At 44.7% G+C, this 16,804-nt stretch overlaps 1 protein-coding gene across 3 annotated transcripts in view; it reads right to left on the bottom strand.

Moving 5' to 3' along the window:
* NAB1 (NGFI-A binding protein 1) overlaps positions 1-16,804 on the bottom strand; it is a 23,486-nt gene extending 6,682 nt beyond the window's left edge. Inside the window, exons 1-5 of one of the 3 annotated variants that reach the window (XM_038182051.2) lie at positions 16,566-16,804; positions 12,675-13,508; positions 7,077-7,210; positions 6,029-6,080; positions 708-818 (exon numbers count right to left, since the gene is read on the bottom strand). In XM_038182051.2, the coding sequence (XP_038037979.1) occupies positions 708-818; positions 6,029-6,080; positions 7,077-7,210; positions 12,675-13,493 (1,116 nt within the window). In that variant the 5' untranslated portion in view covers positions 13,494-13,508; positions 16,566-16,804. Of the gene's footprint in view, positions 1-707; positions 819-6,028; positions 6,081-7,076; positions 7,211-12,674; positions 13,509-16,565 lie in introns of those variants that run through there. The other 2 variants (XM_038182053.2, XM_072040509.1) reach the window with 2 other exon arrangements.

The following is a 16,804-nucleotide window of genomic DNA, read 5'->3' as shown; positions in this document are numbered from 1 at the left end:
AGCCTAGCTCCCAAATGTAACCTTATGTGAAAGTTTGGTGATTACATTTGCCCAAATCAGTTATACCAAATAAATTTGTTGCAATTTAACATGAAATGCCTCCTTAGAAACAATAAGCAGTAGGAGATGTGTATTATACCTCAAGGCCAGGATATGCTACAGAAAAGACAAAGAAAGAATCGGAAACCTGCCTCTGTTTATTGAATGCCTTCCAGATACTCAAAAACATTGTACTTCTATCAGGCTGAATGTTATTTTACGAAGGCAATTTATCTTCTCTGATCCAGGGGTTCACTATTTCCTAAATATAGTGCCGTTGCCTCTTAAAAAGAAATGGCAGAACTGAGGACTCTGAGTTCCCCTACTCTATTTATTCCTCTAGGCTCAACAACTTGAACTTTCCATTTATAACCCAAATAAAACAGCACAAGCTGTACCAATAGTACTCCAGTTGCTCCAACAGGAATTGTGTATTTTCAAGCCTTCTATGCTAGATCTTACCTCCTTGGAGCGAACAAGGTTAAAGCTGCAGCACCGAGTCAGAACAGTTTCAGGAGGTAAACCCAAATTAAAAGTGATGCAATCACAGCTAAGCTAGGTAGCCTTTGAAAATTGAAGGTAATTGCTTTAGTCATCAAAGCAATGCATCAAAATCAATGTACAAAGACATGGCCCGTATTATTCACGGTGTTGTGTAGTTGGTTTACCTGGGAGTTAAGAGCTGCTGAGTCTTCACTCTTTCCTTTAGCCAAAGCAAGTGGCATTTTGTCTGGCTGATAGAGTGTTTGGACTGAGTCCTGGAAGTCAGGATAACCATCCTATTGAGCATAAGAAACCAAACACCAAGAAGAATAATATATTATTGTGTTTTTTTTTTCTGCACCCTGTCTCTCTCTATAACCAAGAAGAAAACAAAACAAGCAACATTCCTGAATATCTGTGAGAATTCTGGACTGGAGTTTACATATTTGTACTGTCCATTTCGTTTTTACATCTAGCTGCTTTCAAGATTAAGAAATCAAATTTATATGTAGTCAAGACTAAGGCATACCAGCTGCATATACTAACCTTAAAAAAAAATGAGTGAAGCCTCCCCAAATTCAACATACTCCACACAAAAACTATCCTCGTCTTACAAAACGAAATACTGTTTTAGAAGCAGAGTAGCAAAGATCTCATATACTATGGGAAATAAAGATTCAAGAGTTCTTTCAAACAGTTATAACATGCAAATCCCTTCTGCAGCTTGCATATGTACAAATAAAGCAAATAAAGTTCTTGTGAAATCCTGCCAGACTCCATTACAATAAATTAATCATCGGAGCGATGGTTCAGGATGAGAAATTTATCTTGCTTGGCATTATAAGGAAAGCTCATGTAAAACAGAGGAACATCCATAAACGTTTACAGAAGCAGAATATAGGTGACTGTGTTAAAACAGGAGAGGATGCTAGAGATCTTAAAATAGACCCAAACCTGAAAGACGTGGCATTTGTAACCGAGGATCTGTAGACCCAAGTATCAAAAGCATGCCAAATGATGTCGATTTTCCTTTTGGATTCTGGAGGCACACGCATGCAAGCGAAAGCACTTTTGACAACAGCCAACCAAATAGGTTACCATCCAAGAACAAGAAATCTGATCTTTCAGAAAAATCACAGGGGAAAGACTGCAAGGTCTGCGCAGCTGGCAGGCTGCACAGTGGTGGTGAGACCCTCAGCACCACATAATGCCTATCAAGTTATTTCTTCCTGCTTCAGGAAAAAAAAATAAATTAAATCTGTCTGAATCACTGCGTATGGCTTTTATCCACCCAATGTATTCCCCGGGGAAAAACAAACATGATAAGTATGTAAAATTTCATAACCAGGTAAATTGCCACAAAACCTCATCCTCTCCAAACAAAGACTTGGCAGCGCATTTCCATGAGCGCTGACCATTTTCAGAGTTAGGCCTGGAATTGTTGGGGAGAGGAAAAACGACTGCGTGTAGGCAGATGAAAAAGCGAACACACAAAAACGTTATCGCTCAGGATCCTATTTTTGCAGGAGATCGGAACACGGCTCTTTATAAGGCATCTGTGATCACACGCCAGTCCAAAACCAAAAGGCTGCTTCCTAAAAGGAGGCCGCGGAGCCTGCTGCCACGGCCGTCCCCGTCACTCCTCCGCCTCCTCCTTTGATGAGGACGCAGCTCTGGCTCCCCGCCTTGGCGATCTTCCCTCCCTATCGCTGGCTGATCTCGTTCCCAGCGCCTGGATGACGAGGAGCAGGTCGTGCCAGGCGATGACCTGCTCTGCACCGACCTGGCCTCGCCGCTCCTCGCCCCTCTCCGCCTGGCACGTGGCGCTTGCTGCTTTCCTCGGCGGCTGCTGCTCAGTTGTTTTTCAAGCCGCTTCATACAGCAGATGTTCTCAGTCCCACATGTGCTTTTTTGCTCCCTCTAATGACATTTTTCCTATGCAAACAGTAGACTCGACTGCTTTTGCTGTTTTGGTGAAAAAAACACAGAAATCCCACACCCGTGCTGATTTTCTTCTCCACTGCCTCAGCAGTGGCGGGGGTGGGCCTCTCCTCTCTCCCCCACCACCCGTGCCTCCCACCAAGGGAAGATGTTTCCTCACAGCCTCCGCTCCTGGCTTCCAGCCCGTGCCCCCAACCCCTGCCAAGCATTGTATATCTATATCGCATTCCTAATCACCTCATTGCTCTGAGAGGTGCTGCTGCTGTGCCACTCAAGGTGACCAAACAAGGGGTGTCCCTGCCCCACAACACCCATGCAGAGAGAGATCCTTGCTTCCGAAGGGGAAACGCTGTTTCCATCCCTATTCTGCTCTTTGTCCAGGGCAGACTTAGGAAGTGCACCCCTCCCAACCTTTTTTTTTTTTTTTTTTGTTATTTTAAACAATCTGGTTCCAAAGCCCAATTCATTCCATTCCTTGTTTCACTCCCTCGGCACCTTTAGTCTCTCATTTGCCTGGATTTTTTTTTCCCCCTTCTCCTCTGTACACTTCACTCCCACAGCTTGCCCACCCACTCTACGAATAAGAGGGGGAGAGAGCACACAGGGGAAGAGAAAGGCTTTTACAGGTAATTTGATGTAATTCACGGCATATTGTTTCTTTGTAATGCTTGTGTGAGTTTCATATTCGTGAAGAGGATAAATTTACAGTGGTGGCTGTAACCCAGCAATGTTTGAGCTTGCACACACAGCCCTGCCAGCTCTGCCCGAGTATATGACCTTCAGAGTCTCTCCAGAGATTTTTTGTATGTGTTTGTGAAGTGTTATTACATTTTAGGAAATTAACTAATCTTTTCTGCACAACTTTTTACAGTGTTCAAGCAGTGTATGAAATCTTTCCAAATCCAAGCTAGTATTTTAGACCACAGAGACATTAATGTCCCTGTAAAGAGACATTAATGACTAATGGGCGAAGAAATGGCACATCAAAATACTGAGTTTGGCCTTAGAACAGAAATGCAAAACAACCTTCACAAAAAAAAAAAAAAAAAGGAAAAGAAAAGGAAAAAGAAAAACGAAAAGCCAGAGCTAGTTAGAAGTCACCTGCGTTCTGATCTGCATAAAGGTATTAGCATGCCAGCAAGCTAATCCAGCCACAGAGAAGCATTACAACTTTAAAAACAGGATAAGGAGTACTTAGACAGAACAGGAAAAATCTGCAGCACTTACTAGTTTCATTTTACCTCCACCTTCCCCAAAAAAATTAAAAAATCCCCAGGCATGCTACTACCAAAAAAAAAATATATTTTTTTTTTCCAGAACGCAACCCTTAAGAACAGAAACCATCAGATATAAGAGTCATCTACTGAGTAATACTGCCTCACTTTTCTCTCTTTGAAGAAAACTGATTTGCAGTGTACCTCAGAATTGTTATGCAGCAAAGTAACAATTTACTTTTGGGAGTTCAGAAGAAAGAGGAAAGAGGCATTTATGTTGATGACAGCAGTCATTTCACAGTTAATAATACTATGCTATCATATGAAAGCTAATTTCATTTACAATTCCTTATTTTGGAGACAGTCTTATTCCTGAAATAGTCATTCGTACAATTAAATTTTCATATGCTTTTTAAAATATGACTGGCAATTTTAGATAGAATTAAACATTCATTCTCAAAATTACTCAACTAAAACAGCGTCTAGAGAAAGCAGGCCTTTCAGGCTGCTAAGATTTCACCATTCAGAAAATAAGAAAACGCATGTCCCCTACGGTTGTCCTAATCTTTCTGCCTGCCCCCTCTCCTTCCCAAAAAAAAATAAGTTTCAGACCATCTTTTTCAGGCTTTCAATTCCTTCTTTCAATGAAGATCCCGTGGAAAAAAGCCCCTCCCTTACAGTGTGTCATTTTAGATACTTGCTCATCATCAATTATCAGTGAATGAAGACAGGCTTTCTGCTGCTGAAAGCTAATTGTCTGTGAAGCACTGTGTGAAGCAGCTCCCCACCAGCTCTTCCCAATTAAGACTAGACTGGACAAAAGAAGGGAGAATCAAGGAACCAACCTGTCATGTATTGGGCAAGGCTGATAATGGTGTGAAGGCAGAAAAAATCATTGAACAAAGCTTTTACCTGATCTTTCCTAAGGACTGAAGAACAAGCATAGGTCAAAGCACAACCCAACACGACTAAAAATGGCCTTACAGAATTATTTTCAAAGCTATGAGTAAACCCTCAACGCACACACATATTTAGTATTGTATAAACTCAAACTACAACTGTACGCAGCCTGGTGGAACTTAGAAAAAAAACACACAAAGAAAATATGAACATGCCTATACAGCTATTCATAACTGCCTTTTCAAAACCAACTGCTCTCACTGGGGTTTGCCACACAGGAAAAGCCCCTGTACAGGTAACAAAGCACTGCACTGCTGAAAAAATGAAAGGCTTGCATTTGGTGCATCATTTACCAGAGATCAAGTTCCGTATGAGAAACACATCCACATTGCAGAATATGATCAAGCTCCCCTCTACAGCTAAAGAATATCACGTAGTTGTGTGACACCAATTCCAGCTTAGGACCATCTCACATCTAACGTACATTTAATCTGCACCTTTTGGAGCAGGCAGCACAGTAAAATCCCCACAATGCTATAAATGAATTAGACATCCACCTGAAAGCGAAACAGTAATTAAAAGTGAAACAGTAATTTGTTTAAAAAAACAAATAAAAGGGTCTGCTACTTTCATGAGTTACATAGGTATGCATATTTATGATGTTTTGTTTGTTTAAATAACTGACTTTTTAAAAAGCCCTCCTATTTACTTTTCAGAAGCAGCAACTCAACAAAAAGGTAGACTGCATATATGCTGACCCTGCACTCTCAACACAAAGCTCCCAGCAGAACACCCATTTCCATAAGCAAAATCTTGTGCAGGTGTATATATTAGCCACATATCCACGCTTGTTGTGCTTTTGGCACAGAAGTAATTACAAAAAACAGTAAATTAATAACTCCTGGCATAACCATGTGTGTTGATGTATACAGCTTTTTGTTAGCTTTTGACTCTTTAATGTTGTCAGTTCTAGAATTCATAGCATAGTCAGAGCTAGCTAATATTCCCCCATCAGTCCTTAACCAGAGCTTTGGATTCTAAAGTAGATAAAAAGCTGACCCAAGAAACTTTAAAAACAACTAAAAAAAAAAAAAAACACAACACCCCACCTCACACCGAGGCCTTATGGGAAGACATTTCCTATAGCGCTCGCGTTTATTCCACCGCAGGAAATCACTCGGTCCCATTCCTTCCCCTCCTACACGCACAGCGCACAACACTGAGAGCAACTTCACCATACAGCAGATCCTACTCTTTACCCCTGCTCCTACAGGTTCCTCCAACGAGCATTTACATTTTCAGAGACTCCGGCGATGGATCTCGCCCTCTCTCTCACACCCATCAACTGTCTGTCAAATGTTTTTCTGACAAACTTCCTTTGACAGATCCCTTCAAAACACAAGTCAGTTTTAGCACAGATAGGTTAAAATAAAGGAGTCTCAATACCGTACCTCTATCTTGATTCTCTTTGGTGACAGTTCGTCCCGTTCTCCGCATTTAGATCTAGAAGACAAGACGCACACGCTATCAGTAAACAGCAAATTAACCCTGGTCACCAGAAATACTCATGAGAAATGGTCAAGAAAAAAAAAAAAGAGCAAGAACAAACGAGATGCTCAGAAAAAGCCTCCGATTCACTTGGACTTGGCAGTAAAAGTCACTCAAGTATACAGGAGAAGAATACAAGTGCCTTGTGTTGTTTTCAGAAGTGTCAAAAGACTCAGGCACTCTTCTTCCGAACAGAAAGGAAATCTGCTGGAGCACACAGAAATATAGAAGCGCCTTTGACTACCCAGAATGGATGTGTATTTACATAGAATCAGTATGGAAGAACTGAGAGCAAAAGAAAACCACAAAAAGCCCCCAGAAGTGTTATGAACATGCATTTTGAAAGGCCACTGCAAGAAACATCAGTTAAAATTTGAAAGCAATATACAGAAAGCATCTAAAAATAATAAATGTGACAATAAGTTCAGTTTTAATTGTACTTAAATGCTATTAAGCCGTCGCTACTCTTTCATAACAGCAGTTCATTTAACGGAACAGTAACAACTGAAATTAAGACTCAGCTCCGGTTCTTTTAAGCAGGTTTGTAAGCTGCCCCCGTGACCTTATCCATTCTCTGGAAACTAGCAAACCCCATCAGTATATATTAAAAAATACATATTTAAAAAATGATACATTAGAAGCTTTGACTATTCTGCCAATTTACATTAAGCCTACAATTGCCTCCAATACTCAAAATACTAGCCTCTCAAATGCCTCTCCACCTGTACTATCGTTGCAAAAACCTGGAAAACTGGAGAACAACTAAAAAGGTAATTCAAGACAGCTAAATCTTAGCAGTTTGAAAGCTTCATGACTTAAATAGCATTTTCCTAACCTCCTCAGAAGAGCACTTTGCTAGCTAGAGAGCAAGAAGAAAGCGTCTCTTGTGCTTCAAAAGAAATGCTGTGAAATTGATTAAGTAAAGGTCCTTCGAGTTAATTAAAACCTTACTTGGTGGTCCTGTAAGTATACTTGTATGTAACTTCTCGAGAGATTTGCCGAGCTAGTGCGAAGAGTTCATCTCTCCTGGTCAACAAGGCATTATCTTTCACACACAGCTGAGCGGCTGCTTCATTAACTGTCAGCTGGAAATTAAACACAGAGATGCATGAGTTTTCACCCATTCATTTGGAGAAGTACCCTTCTGAAATAATCAAAGATTTCAATGCCAAGCAAAATTACTTGTCACTGTATAATACACCCCAACGGGTTTTTTTGACTTTTTTATATCCTTAATAACACAGGTAAGCCACTGAGAAAAGACATAAATGTAGCTGGTGCATTTAAAGTCCTTTCAAGTCAAACGTCATTGTAAGACACTCTCAACGTGCCCTGCTTGCGCCTCAACCCAGCATTAATTAAATCTCGGTATAAAACAGTAGCTCTGAGCGTTCACAGTGTTTGGCTCCCAAAGCCTGGTTTACAGGGAATACTATTTTTATAACTGCAATATGCCCAGGACTTGAAAAAAAAAAAAATCTGACAGTGTGGGTACAGATGGCTTTCCCTGGTGAATACAGCATAAATTCTGTAGAAGGTGATGGTTTAAGAAACGATTAAACTTTTTTTAGCTGTGTTTCTCACCCTCATGTTTGTGAAGACTATCTTCAGACATGAATCAAATGTAACTTGTTTCAAGGATGTTTTCCCGAGCCTGCTGGGACACATTTCTAGTGTCTCTGCTGCTGGCAATAGTTTCAAAAAGAGGGAAAAAAAAAAAAGCCTGAAGTTAAGGCTCAAAATGGTTTCACAATGCTCTTCAGAAGCCTATAGGAAGTGGTGATATCATCCTGAATTATACCAGCTTTTTAATACTGCTGTCTGAACAGCAAATGATCAATGCTAAGGACAAACAACAGAATGAACGCAACGAGAGAAAGCAAAACCGAGATGCTGGAGAAGAGATTCCCTGCTCCTCCCACAGTAAACAGGAGCTAAAGAGACATTTTCACTTCTTCCTCGGCTGAAGAGCAGCAAGAGGTCAGCGTCAGGCTGCAGGTACTTGCTCCAAAGCACGCTCAAACCTTCCTTCTTTTTGGGAACCGGGCTGCTTCGCACGGCCTTGGCTCCTCACAAGCAAGCTCAGCCTGAGCTTTGCTGCCACAACAAAACGCTCTGTATCGGTCTCAGGCTAGCGAATATTAAAAAGCAGCGAGGTTTTCCCCAGCACAGTCAGCATATTCATGCCGACTGAGCCGTGCCACCGCCAGCCCTCGATCTGGCAGAGCACGAAGCAGCGGTAGGTCAGCGCGCGGCCGCCCATGGCTGAAGACGGGCAGCCCCCAACGCCACAACCACCAAGAGCACCATCCTGACCGCCTCCTCACGCGGGCAGGAGGAGCTGAAGCTGAGGACAGGGCAGCGGGGCTGCAGGTAACACTGCCTCCTGGCAAGGAGGCTGGGGAGCTCCCTCCTGCTAACACGCGGCGGGGCAGTGCTCGTGAAGCAGCTCTGAGGCCTGCAGCTCACCTGAGCTACTGCTCGCTCCATCCCCTAAAGGTCGAAGCTGTCCCATGAGGTGGGCAGCCCTCAAACTAGAGCTCTCGACGTCACCCAACTGAGAAATTTCGGGTAACACAACACTTGTTCTCTGGGGAGGTTGAAAAGCAAGAATATGTTTCAGGAGAGCTGCGGTTCCCTCAGCAGCCTGCGCCCAGTAGCACCTCACGAGAAACTGCTGTTCTTAATATTTCCTACGCGTTTTTTTTCACCACCTTTAGCGGAAAAGCATCTGATCTGATTAGGACATTTCCTGCAATACCTGAACGCTAAGCAGGCTGCAAACGTGTCCTTAACAGGCAAGCTAGGTATGCTGCCTGATCCTTTAGTCTCTGGACAGACAAAAAATATCTCACGGAGATCAGATGTACGGGGTGGGAAGTTAAGGTTTAACTTGTCGAACATCTCTAGGTCGCTACGTTCCTACAATACAAAATGCTAAAATAAACTACTGCCCATTTGAGAGGAACAGTTGTTCTGTAATGGCTGTCTTTTCAGAAAGACGAAGACAAAAAATACAGAAATAAAAGATGAATACAACACCTATGGAAAGGATTATCAATCAAAGCTGGCAATAATTTCGGTCAGTGATAGGTATTACTTTGCCCAGGACGAATAACATTGCCAATGTTTACAAAATAATTCAAAGTATTTTTTTAATCCCTCAATAAAGCCTTAAAGGGTTGCAAAGAGCTGAAGGGGCTGAAATGCTCTGGGTACTGGTAGACAAATGCTGTTTATCCTAAACACGGGAGAAAAGCCAAATGTTTGTTTGTTTTTCCTGCTTTCTTCTTTCAGGTCACATCCAGACTTACTGAACTGAAGTGCATCATGGCTTCCTGCCTTTTCAGGAGGCATAATGCTGCAGTGAGAAAGTGCTGTATGCCTAAAAATAATGATTCTGTATGCTGGAAGCCTTGATGGCAGAGCAGTACGTAACCGTACAGGCTCTACAGAGAGGGATGGGTAGATTCTCATCTGGCGGGGTTCATAAATTTCCCCCCCTAACTAGAAACACGTAATTAAATATCAAGTCCTGCTGTTTTGGTGAGTCAACAAGGGAAAAGGGAAGACAACAAGTTAGACAAAATTTATCATTTGAATTTCTGACTCCTGTTTCTCAAACTATTAAACAGGATTTTTTCAGTTTTACAGGTACCTAGACCAGCACTGAAATATTAATACGCAAATTGCAAATCTGACTCAAACACGCAAGAGTCACTGAGTTCAAGGGCACGTCTCATGCTCATCCCTCCTCCAGTCCGACTTTAAACATGAATTGCTCTCCCTGATTCAAAATGTGTAATACCGAGACAATGGGATGGATTAAGGACTGCACATTTATTAGTTTTGGAACCTCCTTGTTTCAAATATATATTTTTTTAAATCAGATTTAGTCTGGGAAAGTGCCTTACACAGATACTACTGCCAATAGCACGCACTTTCAGAACAGCTCAGTACCTCCAGTTCTCACTGGCCTGTAATGGCTGCACAAGCCCTTTGAGGCACTGCAGTGTTCACACTTAACAGAGAATATTCTCAATAATTCACCACTGATTTTGCATGAAGTTTGAGGCAAGTTTGCACACAACTCCACCCTGCCTGAGGAGTCAGAGGTGGCCTGATCTTTACCTTAAGAAGCCATCTACTACTTATGTTTCTTAAATCCACAGAGAAGTTTATTCAGCTGCTCATTGCCAGCTGCAAAGAGACCTTGAACCATGAGGCAGAGCGACAGCCTTGGAATGTATTGAACGTATTAACATGTGCAGAAGCAGTATCTGGACGAGCAGAAACTTACCTCCCTGGTCCTTCAAGGTCCCTCCTGAGCAGCAAATTGTTTAAGCCATTGAAAACAAAAATCCATCGAAATTGATTTCACAAAAGATAAACTCTGGTTAACCAAATTTTAAACAAAAAAAAAGTCTCAGTGATTGTGTAGTATTTCTGTATTTTCTGCTTTAAAGTGGAAATGGAGAGAAAACCATTCAAGACAAAACTTTGTGAAAACCAGCCTCTTTAAGCCAACAGCAAACCAATTGTGAGCAAATTCCTCTTGTTTGCATGTGTGCAGTTCCCATCAAGTTCAGCGAGGCCCCACATGCGTAAGTGAGGCATAAGTCAACCACATACTCCTTTGATCCTGTGCCCTTAGTCATAATAGTGATAGAAATATTTCCCAAAGCCAAACCATGCTCTCATTCCATTTTTAAACACAATTTTACAGTGATGTAGTAACGATCTGCAGAGCAGCACTACAGCAAAGTCACAGAGCAGAGCTGTCCTCCTTTCTCCCAGCATTTTGCTCCCCCAAGCCTCACTGTGCTCACCCCTCCGGCTTTGCAGAGACACCCCAGGGCCCGGCTCGTCTTGTGCTGCTGCAGGCCAGCAAACCACAGGGTATTTCTGCAGCCACCATCCCCAAGGGAGATGGAAACAGCGCGGAGCCACACACACCGCGCTGTAGGCCTCGCCTGCCGCCATGCCCACCTGAGGAGAATCCCTCTCTCCCGCCCCGGCTGCGGCACCGTAGGCAGGGCACCTACACAATCGAGCCTTTCAAACCCTGCCTCCACCTCGGCAGCCACACGTCCTCGTGCAGGAGAGGCTCACTGCTGCAAGGGCAGGGGAGAAAGGCTACATTTGTTCCTGCACACTGGGTGAATTCATCGGTGATGCACGTCGCCGCGCAGAGCCACAGAGCACGCAAATGAAAGCTGCACGACTAAAAGTGTGTGACAAACCGAGCTCACCGCCGACAACTTCCCTTGGAAGTGTCTCCCCAGCTTGTTCAAGTCCTTGTGAAGTCCCTACTGGTGACATAGAGTTGCCTTGTGAGTGTAAACACAGAAGCAAAAACGTAAAAAAAAAACCAACATTGTTTCCTCCTACCCTTTTACTCAGAAGCATGAAGAGAACTTAGTTTTACACTACTGTTAACACACCTAAAAAACTTCTTTTTGAAGTGAAAAAAGGCTAAAGCCAGTACAGCTTTTTTGGCACTCCTGTAACATAAACACTGCCTTCCCTTTTGGGAGCTCGGTTTTACATGCCAAATTTTGAATCCAACTGAAATTTTGCAATCGCTGTTAACCATGAAAATGCTGATGCAGCACTCGTATCAACAGTGTTTTGGCACTGCTTTGACTTCGTGTTTGTTCTCTTGCACTGTACTTTGGCACTAGGGAACGATTCCCAACACAGACACACCTATGGTGTTACAACACATGCAGCGTGAGCCTCGAGAAAGCCAGGCCAGAAGCAAAGGAGGCCTGCACAGACTTTTAAGGACAGGAAGGAGCAGCTGGTATGCAGGTATTGAAGGGCAAACCTGCACATTAGTCACCCTTCAATACCGGTGACAGTCCTTCCCCTTCCTCCTCACAACTCTTACTGCCTGAACTTCACTTGCCTGGCCTAAATCCACTGTGTCCCCCAAAAAAATAGTGCCGCAGGTCGTATAATAAAGCTGCACACCAATTCACACACAAAAACCCTACGTCACCAGGGTTAGGGACCTCACCAGCAGACCCTTTTCCACCTCACCCAAGGTAGAGAGAAGGGTCTCGAGGTCAGGGAGGACAGCAGTGCAGTAGCCAAGCCAGGCAACCCTGTTACCAGACACAACCTATTTTAGCTATTAAACTTCCAAACAACCTCCAAGGCGCAAGGGAATGTAACAACAGGACTGGTTTCAAAAGGTGCCGTACGCTTGGAAACCCAAGGAACATGCTCAGTGCAATGCTGGTTTGCTATTTCAGTGCCAAAGCTTTCAGACCCTGTCTGAGGGACTGTACAAAGACCGAGCAGTGTGATGACGCCAAGCTGAAGTCATCAGTGCATACATGCACACACGCGCCCCCAGGAAAGGAGGCTTCTACTTCACCCAGGATTTCCACTCCTGGGCAGGGCTGGCTACAGCTCTTGTAAGACACGCAGCTCTTGTCACCCAGGGAAAAGTGCCTGTACAAGAAGCATACCCTCTAAGCAGCATCTCAAAAAAGGCATAGGAACAGGAGAGGGAGCCCTCTGTCGCTCAAAGGACTTTACCTCGTGAAGGGTAAGATGCTTGCCATCCTTTCTTTTCGAGTCAAATCTGCCATATATTGCACTGTACTTCCTGATCTCCTCCTCTTTGTGAGGGTCCTCATCACTCATCTCAAAGATGTGGCCAATCATTTTTGCCAGTTTCTTATTTGTTTTCAGTAACTCCTTGACTTCACTCAAGTCACTTTTGGGCAGGGAGGGAACCATGCGTTCTACGCATTCAGCAACTGAGAGAGCAGCAGCGGCATCCAAGGTCTCACTGTTTTCCTTTGGTGAAGCCGGAGAGCCAAGGTCAGCCGGGGAAAGACTATGTTCGCTCTCTGTAGTGTGGTGTCCTTGCCAGAGTCTGGGCTCACTGCCGCTCTGTAGCGATAAGCTCCCCACCACATCGGATTTGCTCGCCCCCACGCTCTGCACGCAAGTTGTGGCAGCACATTTGGGGATCTTCAGGTGAGGCTCTCGGGTACTGCTGTTCCTCTCGTAACTACTGCAGGAAATCCCCAGCCACGCGGGAGACCCTTCTGGCAGTTTATATATTGGAATGCTGCTGACCGGTAAGGAAGTGAGAGGCTGGTTAAAAAGACCAGGGTTTGTGACCCAGTCCCTCAAAGCTTTCTGCAGCCTTCGAACGTGAAGCGGCTTGCTAGCCATGCCAACGAGAGCCATTATCTCCAAAAACTCCTCTTCACCTGCTTCACAGAGCTGCTGGACATCATCGCCACCCTGCTGAATGAAGGCATCGAAGTAGAATAAGAGATTTGCTTTTTGTAGTATTCGATACAGCTGCAATTCCCCAAGGGTTCTGGGTAGAGCTGACGCCATCACGGATGACAGAACCTGCAAACAGTAAAAACAGAGAGAGGGTGAACACCAGGATGCTGGCATTCCGACATATTGCCCCCCACCCCTCATCCTTCCTTGAGACCGTCAACTCCAGGGATGAGATTTTCTTCTCTCGTTACAAAAACACACATGGAAATGGTAAAATGGGTGATAGTTCTCTTTTTTGATAATGTATTATCAAACAAGAGACTTCGCTGAAACATTTGTGAAAAAACAAATCAGCAGATAGCTGCGATGCACCTACAAAGAAGATGATTCAAACACGAAGCCAGCTTGTTTTCAGCATTCCCACTTCATGTTTGTTCCCGAGAATGTCATTCAATATTGCTCACTGCTTCTACTACTCTCTTTTTTATGTCTTCAGATCAAAACGATCACAAAACAATCTGAAGAATTACTGAATATTTGATCGCCTAAAGGAAAAGGAAAAAAAAAAAACAACAAAAAAAAACAACTCATCAGCTGTGATTCTCCTTAATTCTCAAATCATTTTCCCCCATAGCAATTTGGAGGACTGCAAGACCTGTGTGGTGCCAGGAGTTGGACTCGATGATCCTTCTGGGTCCCTTCCAGCTCAGGGTATGATTCTAAGAGGAGAGCAAAGAAGAAAGAGGTGCTTCACAGAAGCCCGGAGAATTAATGAAGCCAGCTCAGTAAAAGGTTACTTCGGTAAATTTCTCACTTTCACCATTTTATATTAAAAAAATAAAGGATCTAACGCCTCTGCTGATTTTAATTCCAGCAGCAACATCCACAGAGGAAGCAAAAATTCGGATGGATTCCAACACACACGGTTTAAAAGCATGCCTTTGAATTCACCTGCCCGTTCCATTTGCTAAGAGCTCGGTGTGTCAGTGATCCCTATGAGATGAAACAGCAGCAGGCAACACAGCAATTGTGCTCCAAAGGCTCCCAAGAGACAAACTGCACAGTCCTACCCCCCTTATGGCTGCAGAAAAAGACATTTCCACAAGTTTTGATGTCAGAAAACGCTGTTTCCATAAAACTCATGCTACCCAGAGTGAGCCCACAAGTAAGAAACTCTTCAGAGTCCTCAGGTCTCTCAGACACAGGGTGGCTTTCACAACGACAAGCGGTTAATTTCCCGTATTATAGCATTAAGCTACACCAGCCAACCAATGAGACCTCAAGCGTGCAGTTTATATTGGTTGGGAAAGTCACAGAACTGAAACATGGAGCTGGGCTGCTAGCATTCCCCTGGCTCTGCTATCACGCTGCTCCCCAAAAAGCAACACCACAGTAGTAACCTAAAAATCAGCACTTATGGCATGATTTGCACACACTGGAGCGGAATTGTTTTAATAACAAGCATAAAAAGAAACAAGAAACAAAACAAAGCAAAAAACCAACAAGCACACCACAAAAGTGATGCAAGAGTAAATGTATTTTTATGGTCACTGGGAGACTGCTAATCAGAAGGAGAACTATGGGAAAAATAATTTTTACAATAGGATTTTTTTTTCCAGTTAACAACTCAAAATAAATGTACAAACGTTAACAAGCAGAACTTAAATTCCATTCAGGGGGCATCTGAAAGATCAGACTCCTGTTCAAAATCAGATCTTTGATTCCTTTCTACTAGCAAAAATTAAAATTAGGAGGCCAATGGAAACTTTACAAGGATCCATGTGGTAGCAACAGGATGCGTGCAAACAGCCTCTCCAGGGGAAGAAAAAAAAAAAAAAAGAAAAAAGAAAAGAAAAGGAAAAAAACCTTGAAAAATGAAACAGCTGCACGTATCATGCTTTGTACATTGGGATCTGTACAACAGCACTGACAGCGCTGGCTGCTGGGATCTGGGCAGCCACCTCAAGGAGCTGCTGGTGTGACCAAGACCTAAAGAACTGCATGCTTGGGAACTCGGGGTGAAACTGGAAACGCTGAAGAGATGCTTATTTTAGAAATACAGCTGAACTGTAGGAAATAATAGTTAATTGCAGAAAAACAGCTAAGCACTGCACTCAAAGAGGTGAGCTGCAACAAGGAAAATGAAGCAAGCCACTTAAGGTAATCCTTTAACTCGGTATTTTAAAAATTGTCATTACTTCTCAAGAAGTTCCTTGAAAAACCCTCCCCTTCCATGCAAACTTTGGCAAGACAAACAAAACCAGCAGCTTACAGATGAGCGGTATTTCAGCAAGCTGTCCCCAGCCTCCCATTTCAAGCCATGTTGACTCTCTTCCATCAGTGCCACAAATCAACTTATTTATACAACCGCTGCGAGAACCAGCATTTTCCCGGAGAGCCATCCATCTCGGCACCAAATCTACGTAAATCTACATACACGGACCTTGTGCCGAGCACCAAATTGAATTGGGAGACGAAGGTGTCGGGGAAATTACACGCAGCCCGAGCGCCCCGGGCAAGGCGTGGAGCTAATTTTTCCAGCCCACGGGCTGGAAGCAGCAGCAATAGCCCAGGAGTAGTCTTTACCTCGAGGCTCCTAATCAACAAATCTCCTCCTGACAGATAAAACTGGATTAATATGTGCTACGGAGGCGGCAGTAGCGGGTCCACGGCTCAGGCTGTGTTGGGGTTTGCATTAAAAGCCAGCCCAACACCGAGGGATTTCGGACTTGGGAGCCCAACTCCGCTTTCCAAATTTAGTACAGCAACTCCTCGCAGGGCCGTGCGATTTCTCCAGCTCCTAATTTCCGCGGAGAAGACATTTTTGGACACTTCCCCCTCTTGACCTGCCTTCTCCTCTGGCGGAGCTGAGCTCCTGGGGTGCAGCACACACGGCAGGGGGCTGCAGGGGAAACCCACCCGGCTGCTGGGCGGCCCTGCAGGAGCAGGCAGGGAGCAGGCAGGGCAGGGCAGGGCTCTCTCTGCCGTGCATTTTCCCTGCCCAGACCCAGCGAAGCAGCCGGGAAATTCCCCGGCTCGCTGCAGGCTGCGGGAGGCACATCCCAGCCGTGCTGCAGCTCCGGCCGCCGCGCACCCCGAAGTTCAACAAAACACCCAAATTGCCATTAAATCGCCCTCACCACCCCCCGCCCCCCCAGCCCCAGCCCCAGCCCCGCCGCCTACCGGGGGCCGCCCGCCGCCAGCACCGCCGCCGCCGTCCCGGCGCCGCAGCCTCAGCCCCGCCGAAGTTGCTGCCGGGCCCCCCCCCGCGCAGGCTCCTCCTTGCCCATCGGGTGGGCGAGCCGGGACACGGCCCCCGCGGCCCCGCAGCCCTCGGCGCTGGCCCCGGCGCCGTCTTCGGTGCTGGACGGGGAGGGAGAGAAGCGGAGCAAGGAGGGAGCGGGGAGGGGAGGGGGGGGGGC

The sequence above is a fragment of the Anas platyrhynchos genome, chromosome 7 (genome assembly GCF_047663525.1).
Source record: "Anas platyrhynchos isolate ZD024472 breed Pekin duck chromosome 7, IASCAAS_PekinDuck_T2T, whole genome shotgun sequence".
Classification (NCBI taxonomy): Eukaryota; Metazoa; Chordata; class Aves; order Anseriformes; family Anatidae; genus Anas; species Anas platyrhynchos.
This window is presented reverse-complemented; position numbering and strand designations above follow the sequence as displayed.